At 37.0% G+C, this 21,521-nt stretch overlaps 1 protein-coding gene across 3 annotated transcripts in view; it reads right to left on the bottom strand.

The window, feature by feature from the left end:
* LOC106090829 (ankyrin repeat domain-containing protein 6) overlaps positions 1-21,521 on the bottom strand; it is a 124,565-nt gene that overhangs the window by 71,550 nt on the left and 31,494 nt on the right. For all 3 annotated transcript variants that reach the window (XM_059369263.1, XM_059369262.1, XM_059369261.1), the window contains one exon: positions 16,290-16,616. In XM_059369263.1, coding sequence (XP_059225246.1) covers positions 16,290-16,616 — 327 coding nt within the window. The remainder of the gene's footprint in view (positions 1-16,289; positions 16,617-21,521) is intronic.

Raw genomic sequence — 21,521 nt, forward strand, 5'->3', positions numbered from 1 at the left:
AAAAGGCTATAGACGAACTTAAAATACAGAATGAAAAATACGAAAGGTTATGCAACTGAAATGGGACGTCGAAGTGCTAAAAACACAAATTGGTTAGCAAGTAGTCTCTTTCGAAACAGATGAAGAAGAGCTGCTTCAAGAAGTAGGCCGTTTTAATAACTCACCGAATGAAGAAAATAACATTAACAAAACCTAAACTAAGAATGGCAAAATGTGCAAAATATTAAAAGGAATAGAAGCAGTCCGTGTCAGTCCAATGAAAAAACGAAACAATATACTCATGATGCCTACTGGATGGATAAAGGTGCGTCATCGTCAAACCAATTTGCAGCACTGGCCAATGACGAAGGCACAAACTCCAATAATAACGTCATCCAAAATCTACCAAAAGCTCCACATATATTTGTAGATAATGTCACGAACATTCAACCACCACTGTTATTATTAAACGAATATGTACCTCATCAATATGAACTACGAAAAAAACGAACAAGTAAAAATCTTGCCAAAAACTCATGAGAACTACCAAACGATTATCAAGTAATTGTAAAAAATGGATACCCAATCTTACACACACAGGCCAAAAACCGAGCTAGGTTTCAAAGTTATTCTCAAACATATGCATCCTTCTGTCGACAAATAAAGAAATTTCTCCATCACCCGTTTAATGTCCAGTATAGTTGAATTCGAAGCTCCTCGCCATCCTCCTTGTTCCCAATGTTCTTACTGTCAAAAGTATGGACACATCAGATCATATTGTAAATGAAAACCTATGTGTATAAAATGGGCCGGAGCTCATGAAACAAAATCAACCAGGCAAATAAAGTTAAATGCGCACTGTGTTCTGAATTATAAGGGGTGCACACTATATAAAAAATCTTTGACCAACACTTCCCTCCTCCAAGAAGAGTCGCAATTCCTGAATAAAGCCAAATTCCTTCAACATCGAATGCCCCAGAGACCAGAACGAATATTACGAATATTCAAACGAATATGTTTGAATACCATCATATCAAATCCTCAACATCCAATTGAAAATCATAGTAACCAATCCCAGCAACGTCTAGCAAATCAAATCACACATGCACCGATTCCAAAAAACACTGAAATTATTGATATGCTTAATTCCCTAAACACTTTAATGCATCAAATGACCATTCTTTTTGTGAACATAACCAATAAACTCAATCACTTCCAACGAGAAATAATCTTAAAATTGTGTTCTGGAACGCCAATGGATTGGCCCAACACATTCTAGAAACTAAAGAATGCTTTAAAAAATAATAATATAGACATTTTACTGATTTGGAAAAAAAAAACACTTTTACATAGCAAACTATATTTTTATCACGTCATGCACCCTAGCGGTAAAGCTCGCGGTGGTTCCGTATTAAGCACTATCAAGGTATGCCTTATTGTGGCGAAGAAATTCAAGCAACAAATGTAGTCGTTGAAGACTTGAGAGGTTGACTTCTCTTTTCCTCAATCTGCAGTCCTCAGATATTCCTGACTCAGTACAAAATTTTTTTAATGAAACTCAACTCAACCTGCCGATGAAAAAAAACTACAAAGGCTGAAGTTATAGGCGAAATCAATAGACTCAAGACAAACAAAGCCCCTGGCTATGATTTGATTACTCCAATAGGCTTAAATGAATTGCCGAAAGAAGCTATATCGCTTATAACTTACATCTTCAATGCATGTTTATTGCAACAATCGTTGAAGACTTGAGAGGCTCACTTTTCTTTTCCTCAATCTACAGTCCACCAAAAAACAAAATAAAAAAAAAAAATATATATAGATATGGGAATTAAGTTTATAGCATGTGGAGATTTCAATGCTCAACACACTGCATGGGGCTCTCGTCTCACAACACCAAAAGGCAGACAATTACTATGAGCTAACAGCGAAATGAATTTGAAAACAATATCTCCTAATACTCCAACTTACTGGCCGTCAAACATTAAGAAAATCCCAGACCTCATAGACATTTGTGTTTCGAAAGGGATATCACCAGGATCCTTCAAATGCGGAACATGCTATGATCTACCTTCAGATCATTCTCCAGTTAACTGACACTAGACTCTGGAGCCATTCCACAATAACAACCTTGTAAGTTGCACAACATAAAAACAAATTGGCATTACTTTAGATATCATGTAAAAACCAATCTCGATAAAAATATTCCATTAAAATGCGAACGTAATACTACAGAAGTTGTTGAACATTTAGTTTCTACAATCGAAAGAGCGTCGTAGAATTCGACCCCCAGCAAACTATAAACCAGCCACCTAAATGCTCTTCCGAAATCCATAGAACAATACCCATCCAAAGAAAAACTAAAAGACAATGGCAGAGAACTAAATCTCCTCTCGACAAATAGTGCAAAGGCTGAACTCCGAAAGATCTTGCAAGAAACATATAATAGAAAAGTCCAATCAGAAATACGAAATTTGGGCGCAACAAAAACTTCAGAATACTCCTTATGGAAGATGACAAAAAAAAGTAAGCAAAGTAAGACTAATCATCCAATTAGAAAAGGAGATAGCACATGGACAAAAGGCAATCTAGATAAGGCACAAGCATTTAAAAATCACCTGAAGAATGTATTTACTCCAAATTGTTCCTCAGACATTCCTGAATGAAACTCATCAACTCGAGCTGCCGATGAAAAAAGCTACAAAGGCTGAAGTTATAAGCGAAATCAATAGACTCAAGACAAACAAAGCCCCTGGTTATGATTTGATTACCCCAAAAATCTTAAAAGAATTGCCGAAAGAAGCCATATCGCTTATAACTTACATCTTCAATGCATGTTTATTGCAATGCTTCGTACCTCCTCAATGGAAAGTTACACAAATAAAAATGATTCAGAAACCTGGCGAACAAATAAAATCATATAGAATAACTAAAATCATATAAGATTACTAGCAGTACTTCCTAAATTACTTAAATGCAAATTTGTGAAAAGACTTATGCCAATAATAGAGGAAAATAAACTAATACCAAGTTATAAGTGTGGGTTCAGAAAACAACATGGTTCTACCGGGCAGTTTCATCGCATGGTAGAAACAATTAACGAAGGCTTTGAAACGAAGTAGTACTGTACCGCAGCATTTCTTGATATTTCCCAGGCATTTGATAAAGTTTGACATGAAGGACTTCTCTACAAGTAAAGAAGCTATTACCGATAAACTTGTATTTGTTCCTTAAGTCGTACCTACTGGAAAGGCCATTGTATGTTCTAAATAGAAAACCATGAAATAAGTGACTTATACATCTCAAGGGCAGGCGTACCACAAGGTAGTGTCATGGGACCAATATTGCACTTATTGTCCACAAGTGACCTTCCTCAATTCGAAGCAATACTTATCGGAACGTTAGCTGATGACACAACGGCATTGTCAGTCAGTAAAGACCCTAAACGTGCCAGTGTTATTTTGCAAAAATATGCTAATGAACTATATGATTCTGCACAGTTAACTTTCACTTTAACTTTAAAACACATGTCCACCAATAGCAATGAATGGAATACAACTGCCACAAGAAAACGATACCAAGTATTTAGGAATTCATATAGATGGGAAACTCAAAAAAAAAATCTCAAGTAGAAATTTGCAAGGTCTCTATTACCAAACTCTCAACATTAGGCTCTTTCTCCCGCTCTCTTTTGCTGCTCCCTTTATTATGTTGCAGACAAATAAAGGGAGAGTGCAACAATTTTGGATGCGGAATGCGGGAGCCTATATTAACCATTATTATGACGACTTCAGGTCGTAGTGCAACAAATCGTCATATTGCCACAAAACCAACCACTATAGATTGGCGTCATTTTGACTAAAACATATCGAAATCAACATTTCAATATGTATATGATATGCGTTCGTGTAACAGTTTTTTTATATTTATTTATTAAATAATTTATTAATTACAATTCATTGATTCTTAAATCCTACGAAGCTCTAATGAGCTTGTCTGTAGGTAATAGGTCTATGATGAGTTTATCCTAGTCGCTCTAGTTGGCTGTAGACTTCATTATTATTAAATAAAGTTTTATCAATTAATTAAGTAGTATTTTTTAATTAATTTTATTATACTTTTTTTATTATCTTCGATCAGTTTCTTCGGCAATTCATTAAGTATAGTGAGTTTTTTCCGTAATCGTTTTTATGGGTCGGCACAATGTATTTTCCTTCCGATCTCCTTCTTGTATTGCAGTTATGGGCCAATTTTTTCGCCAAATTGTCATCGTCCATGAATTCTTTGACGATTGTTATTGAGTAGAGTTCTTTTAAATTGAGTATTTGCAGATTTTTGAAGATTTGGTTTATGTTATTTTTGTCGGTTGTAGGGAGATTTTTGTTTTTATTATTTTGTGCCTTTTTGCTAAGCGCTTTTACGATTCTAGTTTGAGCTGTTTGTAGTACTCTGCAATTCCTGGCGTTTTCCCGTTCTGTAATCCCATGTCTGAGATGAGATTCCTTTACTTACTTTACTTTAATTGGCTATGACAGAATATTTCTTCCACTAGCCGGCCACGAGGAGGCTTCCGGTACCCAAGTACGGATTTCGCGGCATTTTCCATGGAGTGGGCAATAGTTTGCCACTGCGCCATTATATCATCGGAACAAGGAGTGCATTCATCAAGCAGTTGGGCCAGTCGAGTGGAGTATGCCGCTGTCATTTGTTGTGTCTGCAGCTTTTCAATGTCCAGCTTCCGTGTAGTGTCAGATCGTACTTTCCTCGTCATGTTCAAACGGGTGCGAACCTTTGCTGCAACAAAGTAATGATCCGAATCTATATTTGCTCCACGGATCGATCGTACATCTAACACGCTGGATGAATGCCTTCCATCTATCACAACGTCATCAATTTGGTTTCTCGTGTTTTGATCGGGTGACAGCCATGTGGCTTTGTGGATATTTTTATGTTGAAATCTGGTGGATGTTATCTCGTGGAGGCTAAACTTTCCGACTGTTGGACCAAAAATGTCTTCCTTCCCTATTTTTGCATTAAAATCCCCCAGAACGATTTTAATATCATGTGCGGGGCAGCGGTCATATTCTCTCTCTAGGCGCTCGTAGAAAATATCCTTGGTCTTCTCATCTTTGTCTTCCGTCGGGGCAAGGCACAAATAAGGCTGATGTTGAAGAATTTGGCTTTTATGCGGATTGTGGCTAGCCTCTCATCCACCGGAGTAAAGCTGGAGACTAGATGTTTCAGTCTTCGACTAACCACAAATCCGTAGCCAAATTCATGCCTCGTGTTATGGCAGCTATAGCATAGTTCGTCACCGTTTGGTGTTGTAGTGACGCCATTCCCAGTCCATCGCACTTCCTGTAAGGCGGTTATGTCTGCCTTGTACTTCTCTAATACATCCGCCAGCGCGTATACTGCACCTTCTCTATAAAGAGTGCGGACATTCCAGGTGCAGATCCGCAAATCATGGTCCTTTTTTCGTTTGCGTGGGTCGTTGCGTTGGGGGGTCCGGTTTTACTATTCCTTTTTTTGTTAGAGTTAAATTTATACTGAACACAATTTGTACTTTGTCTAAATATTTTTATATTCACATGTATGCATTGAATTATTATTGGTAGACATTTGTACAATACAGAAATAATTTTTTTAGTTGTCTAATAATAAAAGCTTCGTTGAAGATTGTTTTGTAAATTGCTCTAACGCGTACTCTAATAGGTTATTGGGCCACCATGGATTTAGTTAAGACGTCGTTTACGAAGCTTAACGCGGATAATTATCATCTTTGGAAGTATAAGATGGAATTGATTTTACGAAGGGAAGGAGCTTGGAAGTGTGTTGTGGAATCTGCTCCAGACGTACCAGATGAGTCATGGATGAAAAATAATGAAAATGCTTTGATTTTGATTGGATTATCTGTGGAGGACAATCAGCTCTTACTTATCAGGAAAGCTAAATCTGCAAAAGAATCTTGGAATATCCTGAAGGCACATCATGAAAAGAACACTCTTGGAAGTAGTGTACAAATAATGCGTAAGATATGTGGAATGAAATTTAGTATGGAGAATACCATGGCTGATCACATCGCGAATATGAAAATTCTCTTTGAAAAGCTGGAAGCGGTTGGCGAGACATTTTCTGAACGATGGGTAATTGCTATGTTACTAAGCAGTTTACCACCTTCATATGACACGTTGGTGACGGCATTGGAAGCTCGAAAAATAGAAGAGTTAACGGTACACGTTGTCGAAAACAATTTGCTGGAAGAATATCAACGTCAATCAAAGAACGTCGAACCAAATTCCGTGATGAAAACATTCAAAATTCCTCAAGTCAAGTCAAGTCAGGATGATGCTAATGGAAAGCGGTGTCACTTTTGCAAAATAAAGGGTCATCTCAAGAAGAACTGTTGGAAATTCAAAAAGGAAAGAAACATCAATGAATCCAAACAGCAAGCTAATAACGTTGAGAATAAAGAAAATTATATTTTTTCTTCTGCTGGTGACAAATCGCATTGGATTGTAGATTCTGGGGCTACTTGCCACATTAGCACAAGACGGGAGGATTTTATCACGTTTGATGGCAGTGTATGTGAATCTGTTTCAGTTGCCAATGGGACTGCCGTAGTGGCTAGTGGTAAAGGATCTTGTAAATTGGTAATGTATAATTTTAAAAATGTCAAGTCAGAAGTTACCATGGAAGATGTTTTGTACATACCGTCATTTCACGGGAATTTGATATCTATCTCAAGAATTATGAGAAACGGTTTTAAGGTTGAATTTCAAAATAAGCAGTGTAAAATTAAATCTGCAAATGGCAAAGAAATTGGTGTCGCAGATATGCATAATGGATTGTTTTGTCTCAGACAAAGGACTAACCAGGCAATGTTAGCCAAATGTAGTTCTCGAAACTGCATACATTATTGGCATAAGGTTTTCGGACATAGAAGCGTCAATGCTGTAAAGGAGATGCAAACAAATAAAGCAATGAGTGATTTTAAAATTGTTGATTGTGGTATAACGCAAACGTGCGAGGTATGTGTCTGTTGTAAGATGACGAAAACGCCATTTCACAAAGTTTCAGAAACACAATCGAACGCAGTTATGGATTTAGTTCACTCGGATGTTTGCGGGCCTATGCAAACTGAAACTCCTGGAAAAAAGAAGTACTTTGTCACGTTTATTGACGATTTTAGTCGTTATACAATAGTTTATCTTTTAAATAACAAAGCTGAGGTTTACGAGAAGATTCAAAACTATATGGAAATGGTGAAAAATAAATTCGGCAAATACCCTAATATCCTCAGATCAGATAATGGAGGGGAGTATGTATCGAAACACGTCCAAAGTTATCTGGAATCAAAAGGTGTTCAATACCAATATACTGTTCCTTACTCACCCCAGCAAAATGGAGTATCAGAACGTAAAAACCGAAGTTTGGTCGAAATGGGAAGATGTTTGCTAAAGGAAGCAAGTATTGGAAATAAATATTGGGGAGAAGCAATTATGACCGCGAATTATTTGCAAAATCGGTTGGTAAGCAAGACAATTGTATCAACACCATTTGAACTATGGGAAAAGAAAAAGCCATCTATTGAACATTTGCGCATATTTGGGTCGAAAGCTCATGTTCTTACTCCTGAGGTAAAACGGAAAAAGTGGGATAGTAAGACCAAGATATTGACTTTCGTTGGATATGATGAGCATTCAAAGGGTTACAGATTGGCTGATCTTAGAACAAATAAGGTCGTAATTAGCAGAGATGTTAAATTCATAGATGTTGATTTACATGAAACCGGAAAAGAATCTAAAGAGACCAATCACAGTGAAATATCTATTGAAAAAATTAATAATCAACGTACTTCAAATGACTTCATTCAAGTTATATCAGATCAAATTTCATCTGATGGGGAATCTTTTTATAGCCTGGAAGAACATAATGCAGTTGATTCTGAAGAATTAGTTACATCTACAATGAACACGATGATCTCAAGCGATAACTCAGTTCCATGCGAAGTTTTTGAAAGAGATAAAAATTCACTTAGATGTTCAAACCGCATTACTAAGGGAAAACCACCAGAGAGGTTGACGTATATAAGCTCTAATGTTTCGAGCATTGCTGAACCAAAGACGTATAAGGAAGCGATTTCATCGGTACATCGCAACGAATGGATTCAAGCTATGAATGAGGAGATGTCATCTTTAAAGGCAAATAAGACTTGGGATATTGTTGACAAACCTGACAATGCAAATATTGTGGGATGCAAATGGACTTTCAAAATTAAACGAGATGTTACTGGAAAAATACAACGTTTCAAAGCCCGCCTAGTAGCTCAAGGTTTTAGTCAAAAATTTGGTTTTGATTATGACGAAGTATTTGCTCCTGTTGTTCGACAAGCTACGCTTCGAACATTATTGTCTGTCGCTGGTGTAAATGGTATGTCAGTTGTTCATTTTGATGTAAAGTCAGCTTTTCTCAACGGTGAGCTTGAAGAAGTTATATATATGAAACAGCCACCAGGGTTTGAGGAAAGGAATAATAATTTTGTCTGTAAACTTCGAAAAAGTTTGTATGGATTGAAGCAAGCTGCGAATGTCTGGAATAAAACACTTCATGAGGTCCTAGTGTCTGGCGGTTTCAAGCAAAGTAATGCAGATCGATGTTTATACACAAAATACACCAACGAGGAAGGGTTAGTATATATATTAATCTACGTTGATGATATTTTGGTTGCAAGCAAAAAGCAAAACAACATCTGTGAAGTGGAGAAGTTACTGAAAGAAAAATTTGACATAACCAATCTTGGCAAAGTACATCATTATCTTGGTTTGGAAGTTACGCAGGATAAAGAATCTAATTACTGCGTTAGCCAAAAACTCTTTATTGAAAACTTATTGCAAGAATTTGGAATGCAGGATTCAAAAAATTTCAAAATATCCACTTGATCCTGGGTATGGTAAAAGTTCATCCGAACTCTTACTAAATAACAATAAATATCAACAACTTATTGGCTCACTGCTGTACATCAGTGTAAATTCAAGACCTGATATAGCAGCAAGTGTTTCAATTTTGGCGCAAAAAGTCAGTTGTCCAACTCAAGAAGATTGGAATGAATTAAAGCGTGTATTAAAATACTTGAAAGGCACAGTTAATCACACCTTACACCTTAGTAATAAATGCGTTGCAAATAAAAATGTTCTTATTGGTTTTGCCGACGCAAATTGGGCCGAGGATAGAATCGACCGAAAATCTAATTCTGGATTTATTTTCAAAATTAACGGTGGTTCAATTAACTGGTCATGTAGAAAGCAAACTTGTGTATCTCTCTCATCAACTGAGGCAGAGTTTGTATCACTATCGGAAGCATGCAAAGAAGCAATTTGGCTACGATCACTTTTAAGCGATATGATGCTTAAACAATGTCAACCGACAACAATTTTTGAGGATAATCAAAGTGTTTTGCGTATGATAAAAGATGAGAAACTTAGCAATAGGACAAAGCACATTAATACCAAAATCTATTTTGTCAAGGACTATGTAAAGAAAAATCAAATCGTTTGTACGTATTGTCCAACAGAAACAATGATTGCTGATATGATGACCAAACCACTTTCAACTATCAAACTAACAAAATTCCGAGAGGAGGCTGGAGTTCAAATTGAGGAAGGGTGTTAGAGTTAAATTTATACTGAACACAATTTGTACTTTGTCTAAATATTTTTATATTCACATGTATGCATTGAATTATTATTGGTAGACATTTGTACAATACAGAAATAATTTTTTTAGTTGTCTAATAATAAAAGCTTCGTTGAAGATTGTTTTGTAAATTGCTCTAACGCGTACTCTAATATTTTTTTCATAGTAGTTCTATGTTTTCCGGGGGCGGGTTACTGGCCCAGCGCCCCAACCGCATGGGTTTGTGGGGTTGCATGTATCCCTCGTTGTGGCGAGCCGCTTGCTCCAAGATCCGACGCTCGCCGCCAGCCGCCCCTAACCTGGTGAACAGACGCTGATGTTGGCCATTGGTTATTTGAAGGCGCCAATAATTCACCTTGTCATCTTGAGAATCATTGGCACTCAGTATTTAATTAAGAGCCAGTGCCACCTGACTCCTCACTGAGACTCTCCTCTCGAAAATCGCTGACTGCCCGCGGCCGCATTTGCAGCTACTCTGTATAAAAACGGAGCTTTCCACCATCCGCAACCTGTGGACGCGCCCGGTAACTTTCAGCTAAGCTTCCCGTGATAACGATGGGCACCACACAAGTCGGAGCTCAAAGTTCCAGCCTGTGATAGTGGATGAGATTCCACTAACGAGAAATATGCTTATTTAATCACATATCTCCACCATTAAAAGGCCGTTTCGGCGGCACTAAAAGTCCTGCTGATGGCTGGGGGATTTGACGTGGTTCTTATCCAGGAACCATAGGTGTGTGGAGGAATGGTACGTGGACTAAAAATTCCGGGATGCAAACTTTTCATGGGCACGGGGAATGAGAGACACAAAGCCTGTATTCTTGCAAATGGTAGTCTAAATATTTTTCTTCTTCCCTCGCTAAGCACTGAAGATTTAGAAGTAGCCAGCCTTGAAATAAACAAGTCTCTTTACAGGCTGGATTCCCTATATATGGCACACGGTTCAGAGATGCCGCCTTAAAACCTTAAGTCGCTGGTTGAAGCTACTTCTGTTGGGAAGAAAAGCCTCATTGTAGGAAGTGATGCTAATACACATCACCAGATATGGGGAAGTTCGGATGTCAACGAAAGGGGTGAGCTGCTTATTGAATATATTATAAGTTGCAATCTGGCGATTTGTAATAAAGAGAATAAACCGACCTTTATTACGAGAAACAGGTAGGAGGTACTAGATATTACCTTTTGTATCGGAAGATATAAGTGAAAGAATATGCGACTGGGAAGTGTTGGATGACCACAGCTTCTTTGATCATCGTTATATTAGTCTTAGCCTTGGAAAAAATACTGAAGTAGTGGTCCCTGGGGCAAAGGGAAGAAAGGCGGATTGGGATAAATTTCGGCACAAATTCTGCACCACTATCCCTTCTAGACTAGAAAAGGAAGTGGAAACTACGGAGGATAAAGCGGATCACGAAGGCTCTGAATGACTCGCTTGTGTTAGCATGCCCTAGCGCCAAGCCAAGGGGCAAACAGCGACCGCCATGGTGGACCCCAGAGCTGGTTGGTCTGCAGAAAACTCTTCAACAGAGTAAAAGCCACAAACACAACACGATTGGGACATCTATAAGGCTGAGCTAAGAAAATATAAGGTCGAGCTCAGAACAAATCCTTGGTAGAATTCTGCAGCTCCTTGGAGGATACATCCGAGGCCTCTAGGGTAAGGAAGATTCTTTTCTCGTGACCTATTACGGTATGGTATATCCAGAAGTCAGAGAATGTATGACAATGTCGAGTGAGGAAACACTAGAACTATTCGTTGATACACATTTCCCGGGAAATTCTCCAACGGAGAACGTGGCGCCAGAAGAGGTTGCCACTGTTATGCATTCATCGGAGGCCATTATGGAAATTGTATCTGAGCTGAAAATCCTTTGGGCGTTAAGAAGTTTCGATTCCTTTAAGTCATTAGGCCCTAATGATGTATCACCTATTGAATTACAAGCTGTATCTGATAGACTGGTTCCCTGGCTTAGGGAGATATACTCTGCTTGTATCAGAATGTTATATATACCAGTGGGATGGAAGGACACGAAGATCATTTTCATTCCGAAAGCAGGAAAACCCGCATATCTTAGGGCAAAGATCCCTGGAGATCGCCTGTCGCGGCAGCAGCATGCATATAGTAAACGAAAATCCAATGAAACAGCCCTTCACGACTTAGTCAGCTACATAGGGGGTGCTTTCGCTGGCAAGGAATGTACAATACAATTTCTTGACATTGAAGGAGCTTTCAATACTGTAAAACCGACGTCAATCATGAAGAAGTAGGAGTTTCTAGGCATCAACTCTACCGTAAGAAAGTTTATTTATAACTTACTTACTAAAAGATGCATCACGGCAGACTTGGGTTCTTAGATCTAAGAAGATGGGTCAGCAAGGGAACACCTCAAGGAGGTGTACTGTCTCATCTACTTTGGAATATAGCATTTAACAATATATTATTGTCTTTGGAAAAAAGGCGTAAAAGTGGTCGCGTATGATGATGATGTGGCAATTGCAGCTAGGGGAAGTTTCCCAGCACTTTAAGAGATACACTTCAGGAAGCTCTACGTGCAACAGCAAAGTGGGCTACCGAAAGTGGTCTGGGTTTAAATCCGTGCAAGTTGCCTACAGTGGAACCTGTCTCCTTGGGTGGAGAGAATGTTCCACTTACAGAAAGCACAAAATACCTGGGTGTTTTGCTGGACTGGAAATTAAACTTGAAATCCAACATTTTGGAAAGGGCAAGTAAGGCCACTCTTGCCCTATACATCTGCAAGAGAGCCATTGTCAAAAGTTGGGGATTTAGACCGCGTGTCATGCATTGGGTATATACTGTAGTTGTCAGACTTATTATGCTATATGGAATTGTGGTCTGGTGAACGGCGCTTCAAAAATCCACCTACTGCTCAATATATAACCGGATCCAAATGATGGCTTGTTTGTGTATCACAGCCGCACTGAGGACGACACCATCTGATGCACTTAATTTAATGCTACATCTTATGCCTCTGGACATTGTGGCCGATGTTTCAGACATTGTGGATTACACACTACCAGAGCCGCTTTTTGATAAAAACTACTGTACCACTATTTCTGATGGAACCGATTGGAACTACGATATCCCTGGTGTTACATAGACTTCTATACGGATGGTTCCAAACTAAACGACCAGGTGAGCTTTGGGGTGTACTCTAAAGATCTAGAACTGGTCATATAGAAGAGGTTACCCGACAACTGCAGTCTGTAACAAGCAGAGATCCTTGCAATTAAGAAAGTGTTGGATGACTTAGATATAATGTCACTACGACGATTGGCATAAATATCTTCTCAGACAGCCAGGCAGCCATTAAATCCCTGTAGAACGTATTTCTAAACACAAAACCGCCCTCGACTGTCGCAGATCTCTCAACGAGATGGCTAAATAGTTCAAAATTCGCATGTTCTGGGTGCCGAGCCACAGAGATATCCCAAGGAAATCTAAAGCAGACCTTACACACTCCAGGGACACTGGAATCTCTGAGTATGCCTCTAACGACATGTAAGCTAGATGGCCACGAAGAGGTGGCTGTGAGCATTCCAAAACAATGTGGCCTCATCTAGACTTGAAGAGATCTACTGCCTTGCTGTCATTGACTAGAACAGACGTCTCAGTCATTGTGCCCGTCATGACAGGTCACTGTCTAATCGAAAAACATGCTGACAGCAGCGGATTTTGCAGAAGCTGTAGGGACATCGAGGACGAAGACACCTTCTGTGTGTGTGTTCCACACTAACCGTTAGAAGGGTTTCCACTTTAGGTTATCATTTCTTTGAGAACCTGTCTGATTTAGCGGATGTGAACATTTGCAATTTATTGGGCTTTTTAAAGCGATCTGGATGGTTCAACTGTAGGAAGTAGAAGGCATCTTCCTTCTTCTGTTCCTATGATATCGCAATGGACGAAAACGTCTAAGTGAGTCTGACTGCCATTTAAACCTAATCTAATCACGTAAGTGGGCGCGCAGTTTCCCAGATGGTATAGAGCATATTCAGATTGTCTCAATTTTTTTGTAGGTTTTGGACATGTGTTTCCATTAAAAATTATCATCAAGGTGGGCGCCGAGTTATTTATATGTATCGACCAGTTCCAGATATGTCTTGCATTTATCGATTGAATTGTTTTGAAAGTGTTTGTTGTGTAGACATTGTGTATTGCGGATTATAATATTTATGTAGGTTTTTGTGAATGTTTCTTGGTCTACTATGTATTATTTTGGTTTTTGTAAAATTTATTATTAAGCCATTTGAAGTGTGTTTTCTACTGTATGTAATAATTTATAGCTTACAACTGCTGCTGTGTCCTCGGCATATGTGTAGGTTGTGCTGTGCTTTAATTGTTGCAACATTTCATTTGTATATATTATGTATGAAATTGGGCCTAGTTACTACTGTCCGTGTCTCCCATAAACAACAAAACAGTTTTATAGTTATGAAAATACAACCGTAAACCACATTTGAAGAAGATATTGGGTTGCCCAAAAAGTAATTGCGGATTTTTTTCACAGCTTGTGACTCTGTAATTTTTCACAGCTTGTGACTCTGTAATTGCATTCTTTCTTCTGTCAGATATCAGTTGTTACTTTTAGCTTGCTTTAGAAAAAAAGTGTAAAAAATGTATATTTCATTAAAGTTCATTCTAAGTTTTATTAAAAATGCATTTACTTTCTTTTTTTAAAAATCCGCAATTACTTTTTGGGCAACCAGCCAAGACAACCAGTCTTTTATAAAATAGTAACAATACGTGCAATAAAAAGTTTTTTTTTTAATTCTTAAAATGGTTTCAATTTTAATTTTAAATATGATTAATTAGGATGTTATTTACTTGAAACGTTTACGACTCTAAAATTCCTTAATTCTTAATAGGCTGAAGCTCAATTCTCTTTCTAGGAACATATGAACTGACAAAATTTCTTTTTGTTTTTGGGTTTACTCAAATAACTGATTATCTGAACGAGTTCCAAAAGCTTCGCAAAGCGCTGACTAAAACAATATTTTATCATATCTAAATTTTTTTAAATGTTTTGGATATGATATAATAATTTAGCCTGATACTTGATTCAGGTACTCTTCAAGAATCCAGTATATTATTTTCCAGTGGACACAATCCATTTGCCGCAAGAAGCAAACAGAAGGAATTATACACAACTCTCATAGAGGTGTAATTGATATTTATTTGGTCTCATACAATAATACCTCCGATTCCGGACTAACTACCAGAAGATAGGTCAAACAGCAGTTTAATAGCCTGTTTTTCGACGTCTAAGATGAGCTTTCATTCGGCTTGCCAACAAAAAAAAAAAAAAGAAACTGCTTTATGTATATTGTATCAGTTGTAATTTGCTGTTTTTACAAAAAAAAAGTGAAATTATACAAATTTTACCATTTAAGAACCACCAAGGATTCTTTGATAAATAAGAGTGGCCAAAAAAGTTGACTTTAACAATTTACGGAATTCTCTCCTCCTCTAGGAGCTCCAAAAGTAAAATCGGCACTTAAAGTGACAATTGTACTTTGTGCCTCGAGGAGGTTTTACAATGTTCGGCTTCTCCTCACCCGCTAAAAAAGCAAACGCAAATTGATGATTCCATTTATTTTTTGTTAAACAAGCAATTTTATACAAAGAAAAAAAATTTTGCCGAAAATTTAAGATGTTTCCTTATTCGTAGGATTTTAGCAATAAAAACTAGCCAAAGGACCAAAGAGTTAAAATAAATGCTATCTTTAGATTTAATTTCCTATTTACTAATGGACACGACGATCTGTTTTAAATTTCGATTGATGAAAGATTGTTATTGTACTTAACAAATGACTGCCCAATTATTATATTTGAATTTTTTTTTAAACTCAGCAACTTAGCTTAAAATAAACTAACCATTTAAAGACGCTCTTATTTGTATTGCAATTTTGTGTTTTTTATTTCGATTGTGAATATAAATATTACGCTAACGTTGCACTTATACGGAAAAACATTTTGTAATGTCGCCCAACTCGATCATTATGTAACACTTTTTCCATTTTCAATAGAACATGTTCTTATGTAGTAATTTGAACCAAATAATATGGTAATAATCGCATCCACGTCTTTGGATGAAGAATTTTCTAGCAATGCATCTATTATGCCTTTAGATTAATAACACGCGTTCACTTTTTCAATTTTATATATTTATTTTTAATATTTTGCCCCCTTTTTCCAACCGTTCAACAAATTTTGTCTTCATCTGTTCAAATAGAATTTGTTGGATTATTAGCCGCTGATTTTAAGTGCACAATTCTCCACCATAGACTTGGCACAGCGTACGGAATCCACTCTTTATAGGCAACACCAGTGACAAACGAACACAAAATTTCCATTTTAGTGTTACGTTCAGTACACTTTTTTGCAAAATCGAAATTAATGTAAGGTAACGCTCTCTTGTCCCAAAGTCAATTTTCTAACTTTTGGCGATATTTTGGCCTTCATTTTAGATTTTTATTTTTAAAAACAAGACGCAAACTTTAGGTTCTATTAATCTACCATTTAACATGAAAAATCATTAATATCAAAGAAAATATCTTTAATCAAAGGAAAATTTCCTTAAAAAGTTGATACTTACACAGTTGCAAATATTAGGGTTTGAGCCCCTTAAAAGTAACTCTCGACAACATTGCTTGTGTCCATTTTGTGCTGCTAAATGTAGTGCCGAAAATCCGTAATTATTCTTCATATTGATAGTGGGGCTGATTTGTACATGTTGCAGACTCTCACATAATAGAACAACACACCGACTATAACCTCTGACTGCCGCTTCATGCAGTGGAGTATTACCTTCACTATAATTCTTTTGAATTACATATTCACCATTTTTAATGAGCTTAAACAAACGAGGAATATCACCTCTCGATGCAGCTTCGTGGTAAACTGTCCATCCGTTCTTAAATTGCTGTAAATAAGAAAAAATATGATGAGCGCGTTATCCTTTTGTAAACTTCGAGATCGATATCAAAGCAAGCACATACAATTACATGGATAATTCTTTGACCAATTGTACAATGTATCAGTAAAAAATAAGAAATGTAAGCCATTCATCAAGGATCGCCGCTTGAAGCAAAATAGAGAACTGCACAACACTACACCTCAAAGCAATCCATCGTTAAGCAGAGAGAATCTGTTCAGCTTTTCGTGCGGAATGCTGTCAAACTTCATAAAAAAGGAGAACTTCGGCGAAAAAGTAGTACTCTGCTTTTTGTGAGGAAAAATGGCGAAAAAATCTAGTGGCAACCATAAGCGCACATATTTTGGTATAGAAACAAGAACATTTTAATTGCTGTAAAATTTCGCCAGCGAAACAATTCGCTTTTCTTTCTCAATGACCATATTCCCCTTCCGTGAAGGCTGCATCGTCATTTTCGAAGTCGCAGACTTCCAATAAGACTCAGGGGTCATGTGCGCTTCCTTCGTTCCTGTTCCGACTTTGTCTTTGAAACTAAAATCTATTTAGGAGTCGTAGTAAGTTTGGTTATGGGCTGGGAGAAAAATAAACAAAAAATTAGCTACGTTGAGATAGAAAAGAAACCATTGAAAACTTGAATAGAAAACGCGTGCATTTTTTGTGCTTCGGAAAAAAATTCCTGCAAATTTTTTAAAAATCCAAAAGAAAGAAAAATTAAAGATTGTGCCAGAAGAAAATAAATAAAAAATACATATCCGTACTTTCTGATAAGGAATTATCTAAAAGAGGATCGAAGACAGCTTTGCATCAACTTTTCAATCCATAAACCTAAGGTCATTTCCAATACCAGCGACTAATGACACGTTATGGGTCTACAATTCTCCAGAAAGAATTTTTCAAGAAATTGGATGCAGTCAACCTTGATTTTTGAAGCGCTCGTTTGCACCATTTCGCAGTAACAAACATGTAATAGTTATATTACGCTTTTACCCGGATGCGTCAAAAATCCTCAAATGTGTCAATTTTAAAAAATACCTGGATTTAGTTAATGTTATTTTGGCTGTTCAACCATTTGAAGCTGGAATTAAACGTTAATTACACCACTTTTTTTCCTCTTGTTTTCTGTTTTTCTTTTGTTTTCTGTTTCTGTTTTTTGTAAAAACTAAGGCTTTGGCTATATCGTATATATGGTGGCCAGGTCTTGATAAAGATATTGAAAAACTAATCAGGAATTGTATACATTGTCAAAAATTACAATCTAGACCGGAAAAGAGCAGCCTAATTCTGTGGGTGCCTGATGGTTATGTGTGGAGCAGAATACACATTAATATTGCTGGCCCGATTAAAAATGTTCACTTCTTTATTATCATTGATGATTCGTCGAAGTATTTAGTTGATTCGTCGACGTATTTAGAACCAAAACAGCTTTTACAATTAGAAAGCTGAAAGAACTGTTTTCTCGCTATTGTTTGGTTGACACGCTCGTCAGTGGCAACGGACCACAGTTCACATCGTATGAATTTAAAAATATCTTGGCCGTGAATGGTATAAGACATGTTTTGACTCCTCCGGGTCATCCGCCCACAAATGGTCAGGCAGAAAATTTTGTCAAAACTTTTAAAAAGTCTATTTTAGCAAATTTAGACCAAAAAAAAAGTTGAAAATTTGGATCAAATATTATGTCGTTTCCTAATGGGTTACTGAAACATGAAACATTGCACAACAACTTAAACTCCAGCTATGTTCTGTTCAGAAAACTCAAAACCAGATTTAGTCTTCTAAAACCCCCAACAACAAAACATACTGAAGTCGCAAGACAACAACATTGTTAATCACAACGGTAATCGAAAGTAGTTCTTTTACGAAGGTGATACTGTGCTAGAACGAGATAATCGAAATCCAAAGAAACCTAATTGGACTAAGGCACTAATTCAACGGCAACTAGGTCCACAACCTTACTCCTGTGTTTTGTCTCACAACAACAATGTCATCAAAAGTCACCTTGATCAAATTCGTGGTCATAATCTAACACAACAACAACGGCCAATCGAGCAACAAACAACAACAACAACGCATTGTCGTCTGAACCTGTCCCTATACAAATAAATGGCGAGGTTTCACTCACTAGAATGAAGGTCAGACCACGAGAGGGAGGAAGAGTTGTAAAAAATATTTCAATTACAGATTTCCATGCATTTTTAATTTTTCATTCATTTGTAAATATTTTCACCCAGCTTTCCGAGGAGCATGTAGAGTATTTATTGCTAAGTAACACTCTAATACACATTGATACGTTGTACATAAATCTTAACATTATAAATAATATCTTAACTCTCTCTCTCTCATATCTGTATCTCATATCGTCTGATGATTTATCTCATAGACACATATACACATACACCTGTTTGTACATATATTTAGTACTAAGCTCTCATTAATATTTCTTGTATCTTTGATTTGGAATAAAGAGAATAGTTAGCATTTGTGACACTTACAACACCGCTTATTTCTCCTAACAGCGAAGTGTAATACACTACAGGAAAACAATTGTTAGTCCTTATTCTTCTCCCTTTTCATCCGAGAAGACTATGAATATAATAAGAAATTGGAGATTAGCGTTTCTGGAAATAGTGATGACATCCCCATGGAAGAGTTTATCTATAGGATCAATATTATGACGACAAATACGCTAGGAGGCGATTTTCAATTGTTATGCAGGTATGCTCATTTATTGTTCGACGGCAAAGCTTTGGCGTGGTTTTGGAGGTATCATCGCAAAAAAAAAATATGGAGTGGGCCGAACTTGCTACTGCACTAAAGAGACAATATAAAGAATTCTAAAACGATTACGACATTAGGGACGATATGCGTCGTAGAAAAGAAAGACTAAACGAGACATTCGATGACTATTTCGATGCAATAATGGGTTTATCCAACAGACTTCGCTCACCAATGGATGAGAAGCAAATTTGCGAAATGCTAATACACAATTTAAGATCTGATATACGTCATTAATTATTGCATGTTAATACTGGCAGTGTAGCAGAATTGAAGAAAGCTGTTGAAAGCATGACAAGGTTGTAGGGGATATCCAAGCTAAATATCGTTATAGACAGGTCCGTGATAAGGGAAAATTTTCTGAAATGAGTATGGAAGTAGATGAATTAGTGGAAGAACTAGTCGACAGTGAATTGCTTGCATAGACAAAAACAATGGTGGAATTGCGAAGAGTGTGGCCATACTTGTGAAAAGGACATAACAGTATTTTGTTATGGATGTGGTCAAAAGAATATGTTTAAACCCAACTGTACAAAATTTTATAATTCGGGAAACTCGAAGAGGGATGTTCCTTATTTGAAGAAGGGACATCCTCGTGCACTGTTAAGGAAGTAAGTGATACAAAGAATTTGATAGATAGTGATGCAGATAATGCTAAATTTTACAGTAAGTTTGAATAAAAAACACATGACTTAGTGGAAAACAAGCGTGTAGACTTGACTTTTAGTTTAAGAAAAGGAGCCAAATTTAAACGTAATGCTATTCGCATGGGGAGTTTTTTGAAGAAAACTAAAGTCGTTCAAAAAATGCATAGTTGCGCCGATAGTAATAAAAGATAATGATACAAGACCACTTTTCCATTGTCTATCGACGATAAATTGTACTTTGCCCTGTTGGATAGTGGACCAAGTAGAAGTTTAATTGGTGGTAAATTAGCTCAAGAAATAGAAAACTCACCGAACATGTGAAAGTGTCATGGTAATGTAGGAACAGCAGATAGGCAGAGACAATACATTTCAGGCATAGTATATGTGGAATTTTCTTCTCAAAATCAGGATTGTAATTTTGAATTTTTAGTAAAAAAAATCTATAAAGCAGGACATCATATGCGGAATGGATTTTTAGAATAGATTTCAGATCTCTATAGATATGATTAATGAACTATTTGAACTGAAAAATAACTGTAGTGATACTGATTTTATTCAATTATCGGACGAAAAAACGCGAAAGCTTCGCGCTATAGTGGATATGTTCCCAAATTTGGAAAAGGAAGGCTTAGGCTGTACAAAATTAGTGAAGCACAGTATCGATACGGATCATGCGAAACCCATAAAACAGAGATATTATCCAATTTAACCAGCAAAAGACAAACTATTATGTACAGAAATTGATAGGATGCTTTCGTTAGAGTAATGAAGAATGGCCACAATGCATGCCGCATGGTCTTCTCCGGAAATATTAATAGCGAAGACAGATAGACCACTCTACCAGTTTACAAGGATGCCATTTGGACTCTGCAATGCACCCCAAACCATGTACTGTTTGATGGACATGGTCATTACATATAATTTGAAGTCTTGTATATTCGTTTATTTGCATCAGAGGTGTTTCAAAACCATTTTTGCTGGTCGATTCAGACAAGTGAATATTACTATTACTATTCTTTTTAAAAGAGTAAAATATTTTGGTTACATTCGCCGTGACATTTAAAATATTTGGCAAATTAGCTTCGACTAATAAAAGCACGAAGAAAGAAGTTGATTAACTTTTGAGTGCCAAGCAAGAAAAAACAAATTTAAAAATGTTCAAAATTCCCTTTAGTTTCAGACAAAACAACCAATATGGTAGCAGTAAACTAGCTACCAGTGCCTTTAACTTCCCAGGATAGACCAGGGTAGTTCTGGCTCAATTCCAATTGGGGTGGGATTGATTCCAACATCATAGACGTGTGTCTCGATTATAACCATATACATATATAACTCTCTGGTGAACATGAGGATTCTTCCTGAATTGAGTTCATACGTTGTGCAGAATAATTATCGTACCACTAGCAAAGGGTTTAATTAGGAATATTGTGACTAGAGCTTAAGGAAGGTTTTTGTTCCCTTTTTTGAGGCT

The sequence above is a fragment of the Stomoxys calcitrans genome, chromosome 5 (assembly GCF_963082655.1).
Source record: "Stomoxys calcitrans chromosome 5, idStoCalc2.1, whole genome shotgun sequence".
Lineage (NCBI taxonomy): Eukaryota > Metazoa > Arthropoda > Insecta > Diptera > Muscidae > Stomoxys > Stomoxys calcitrans.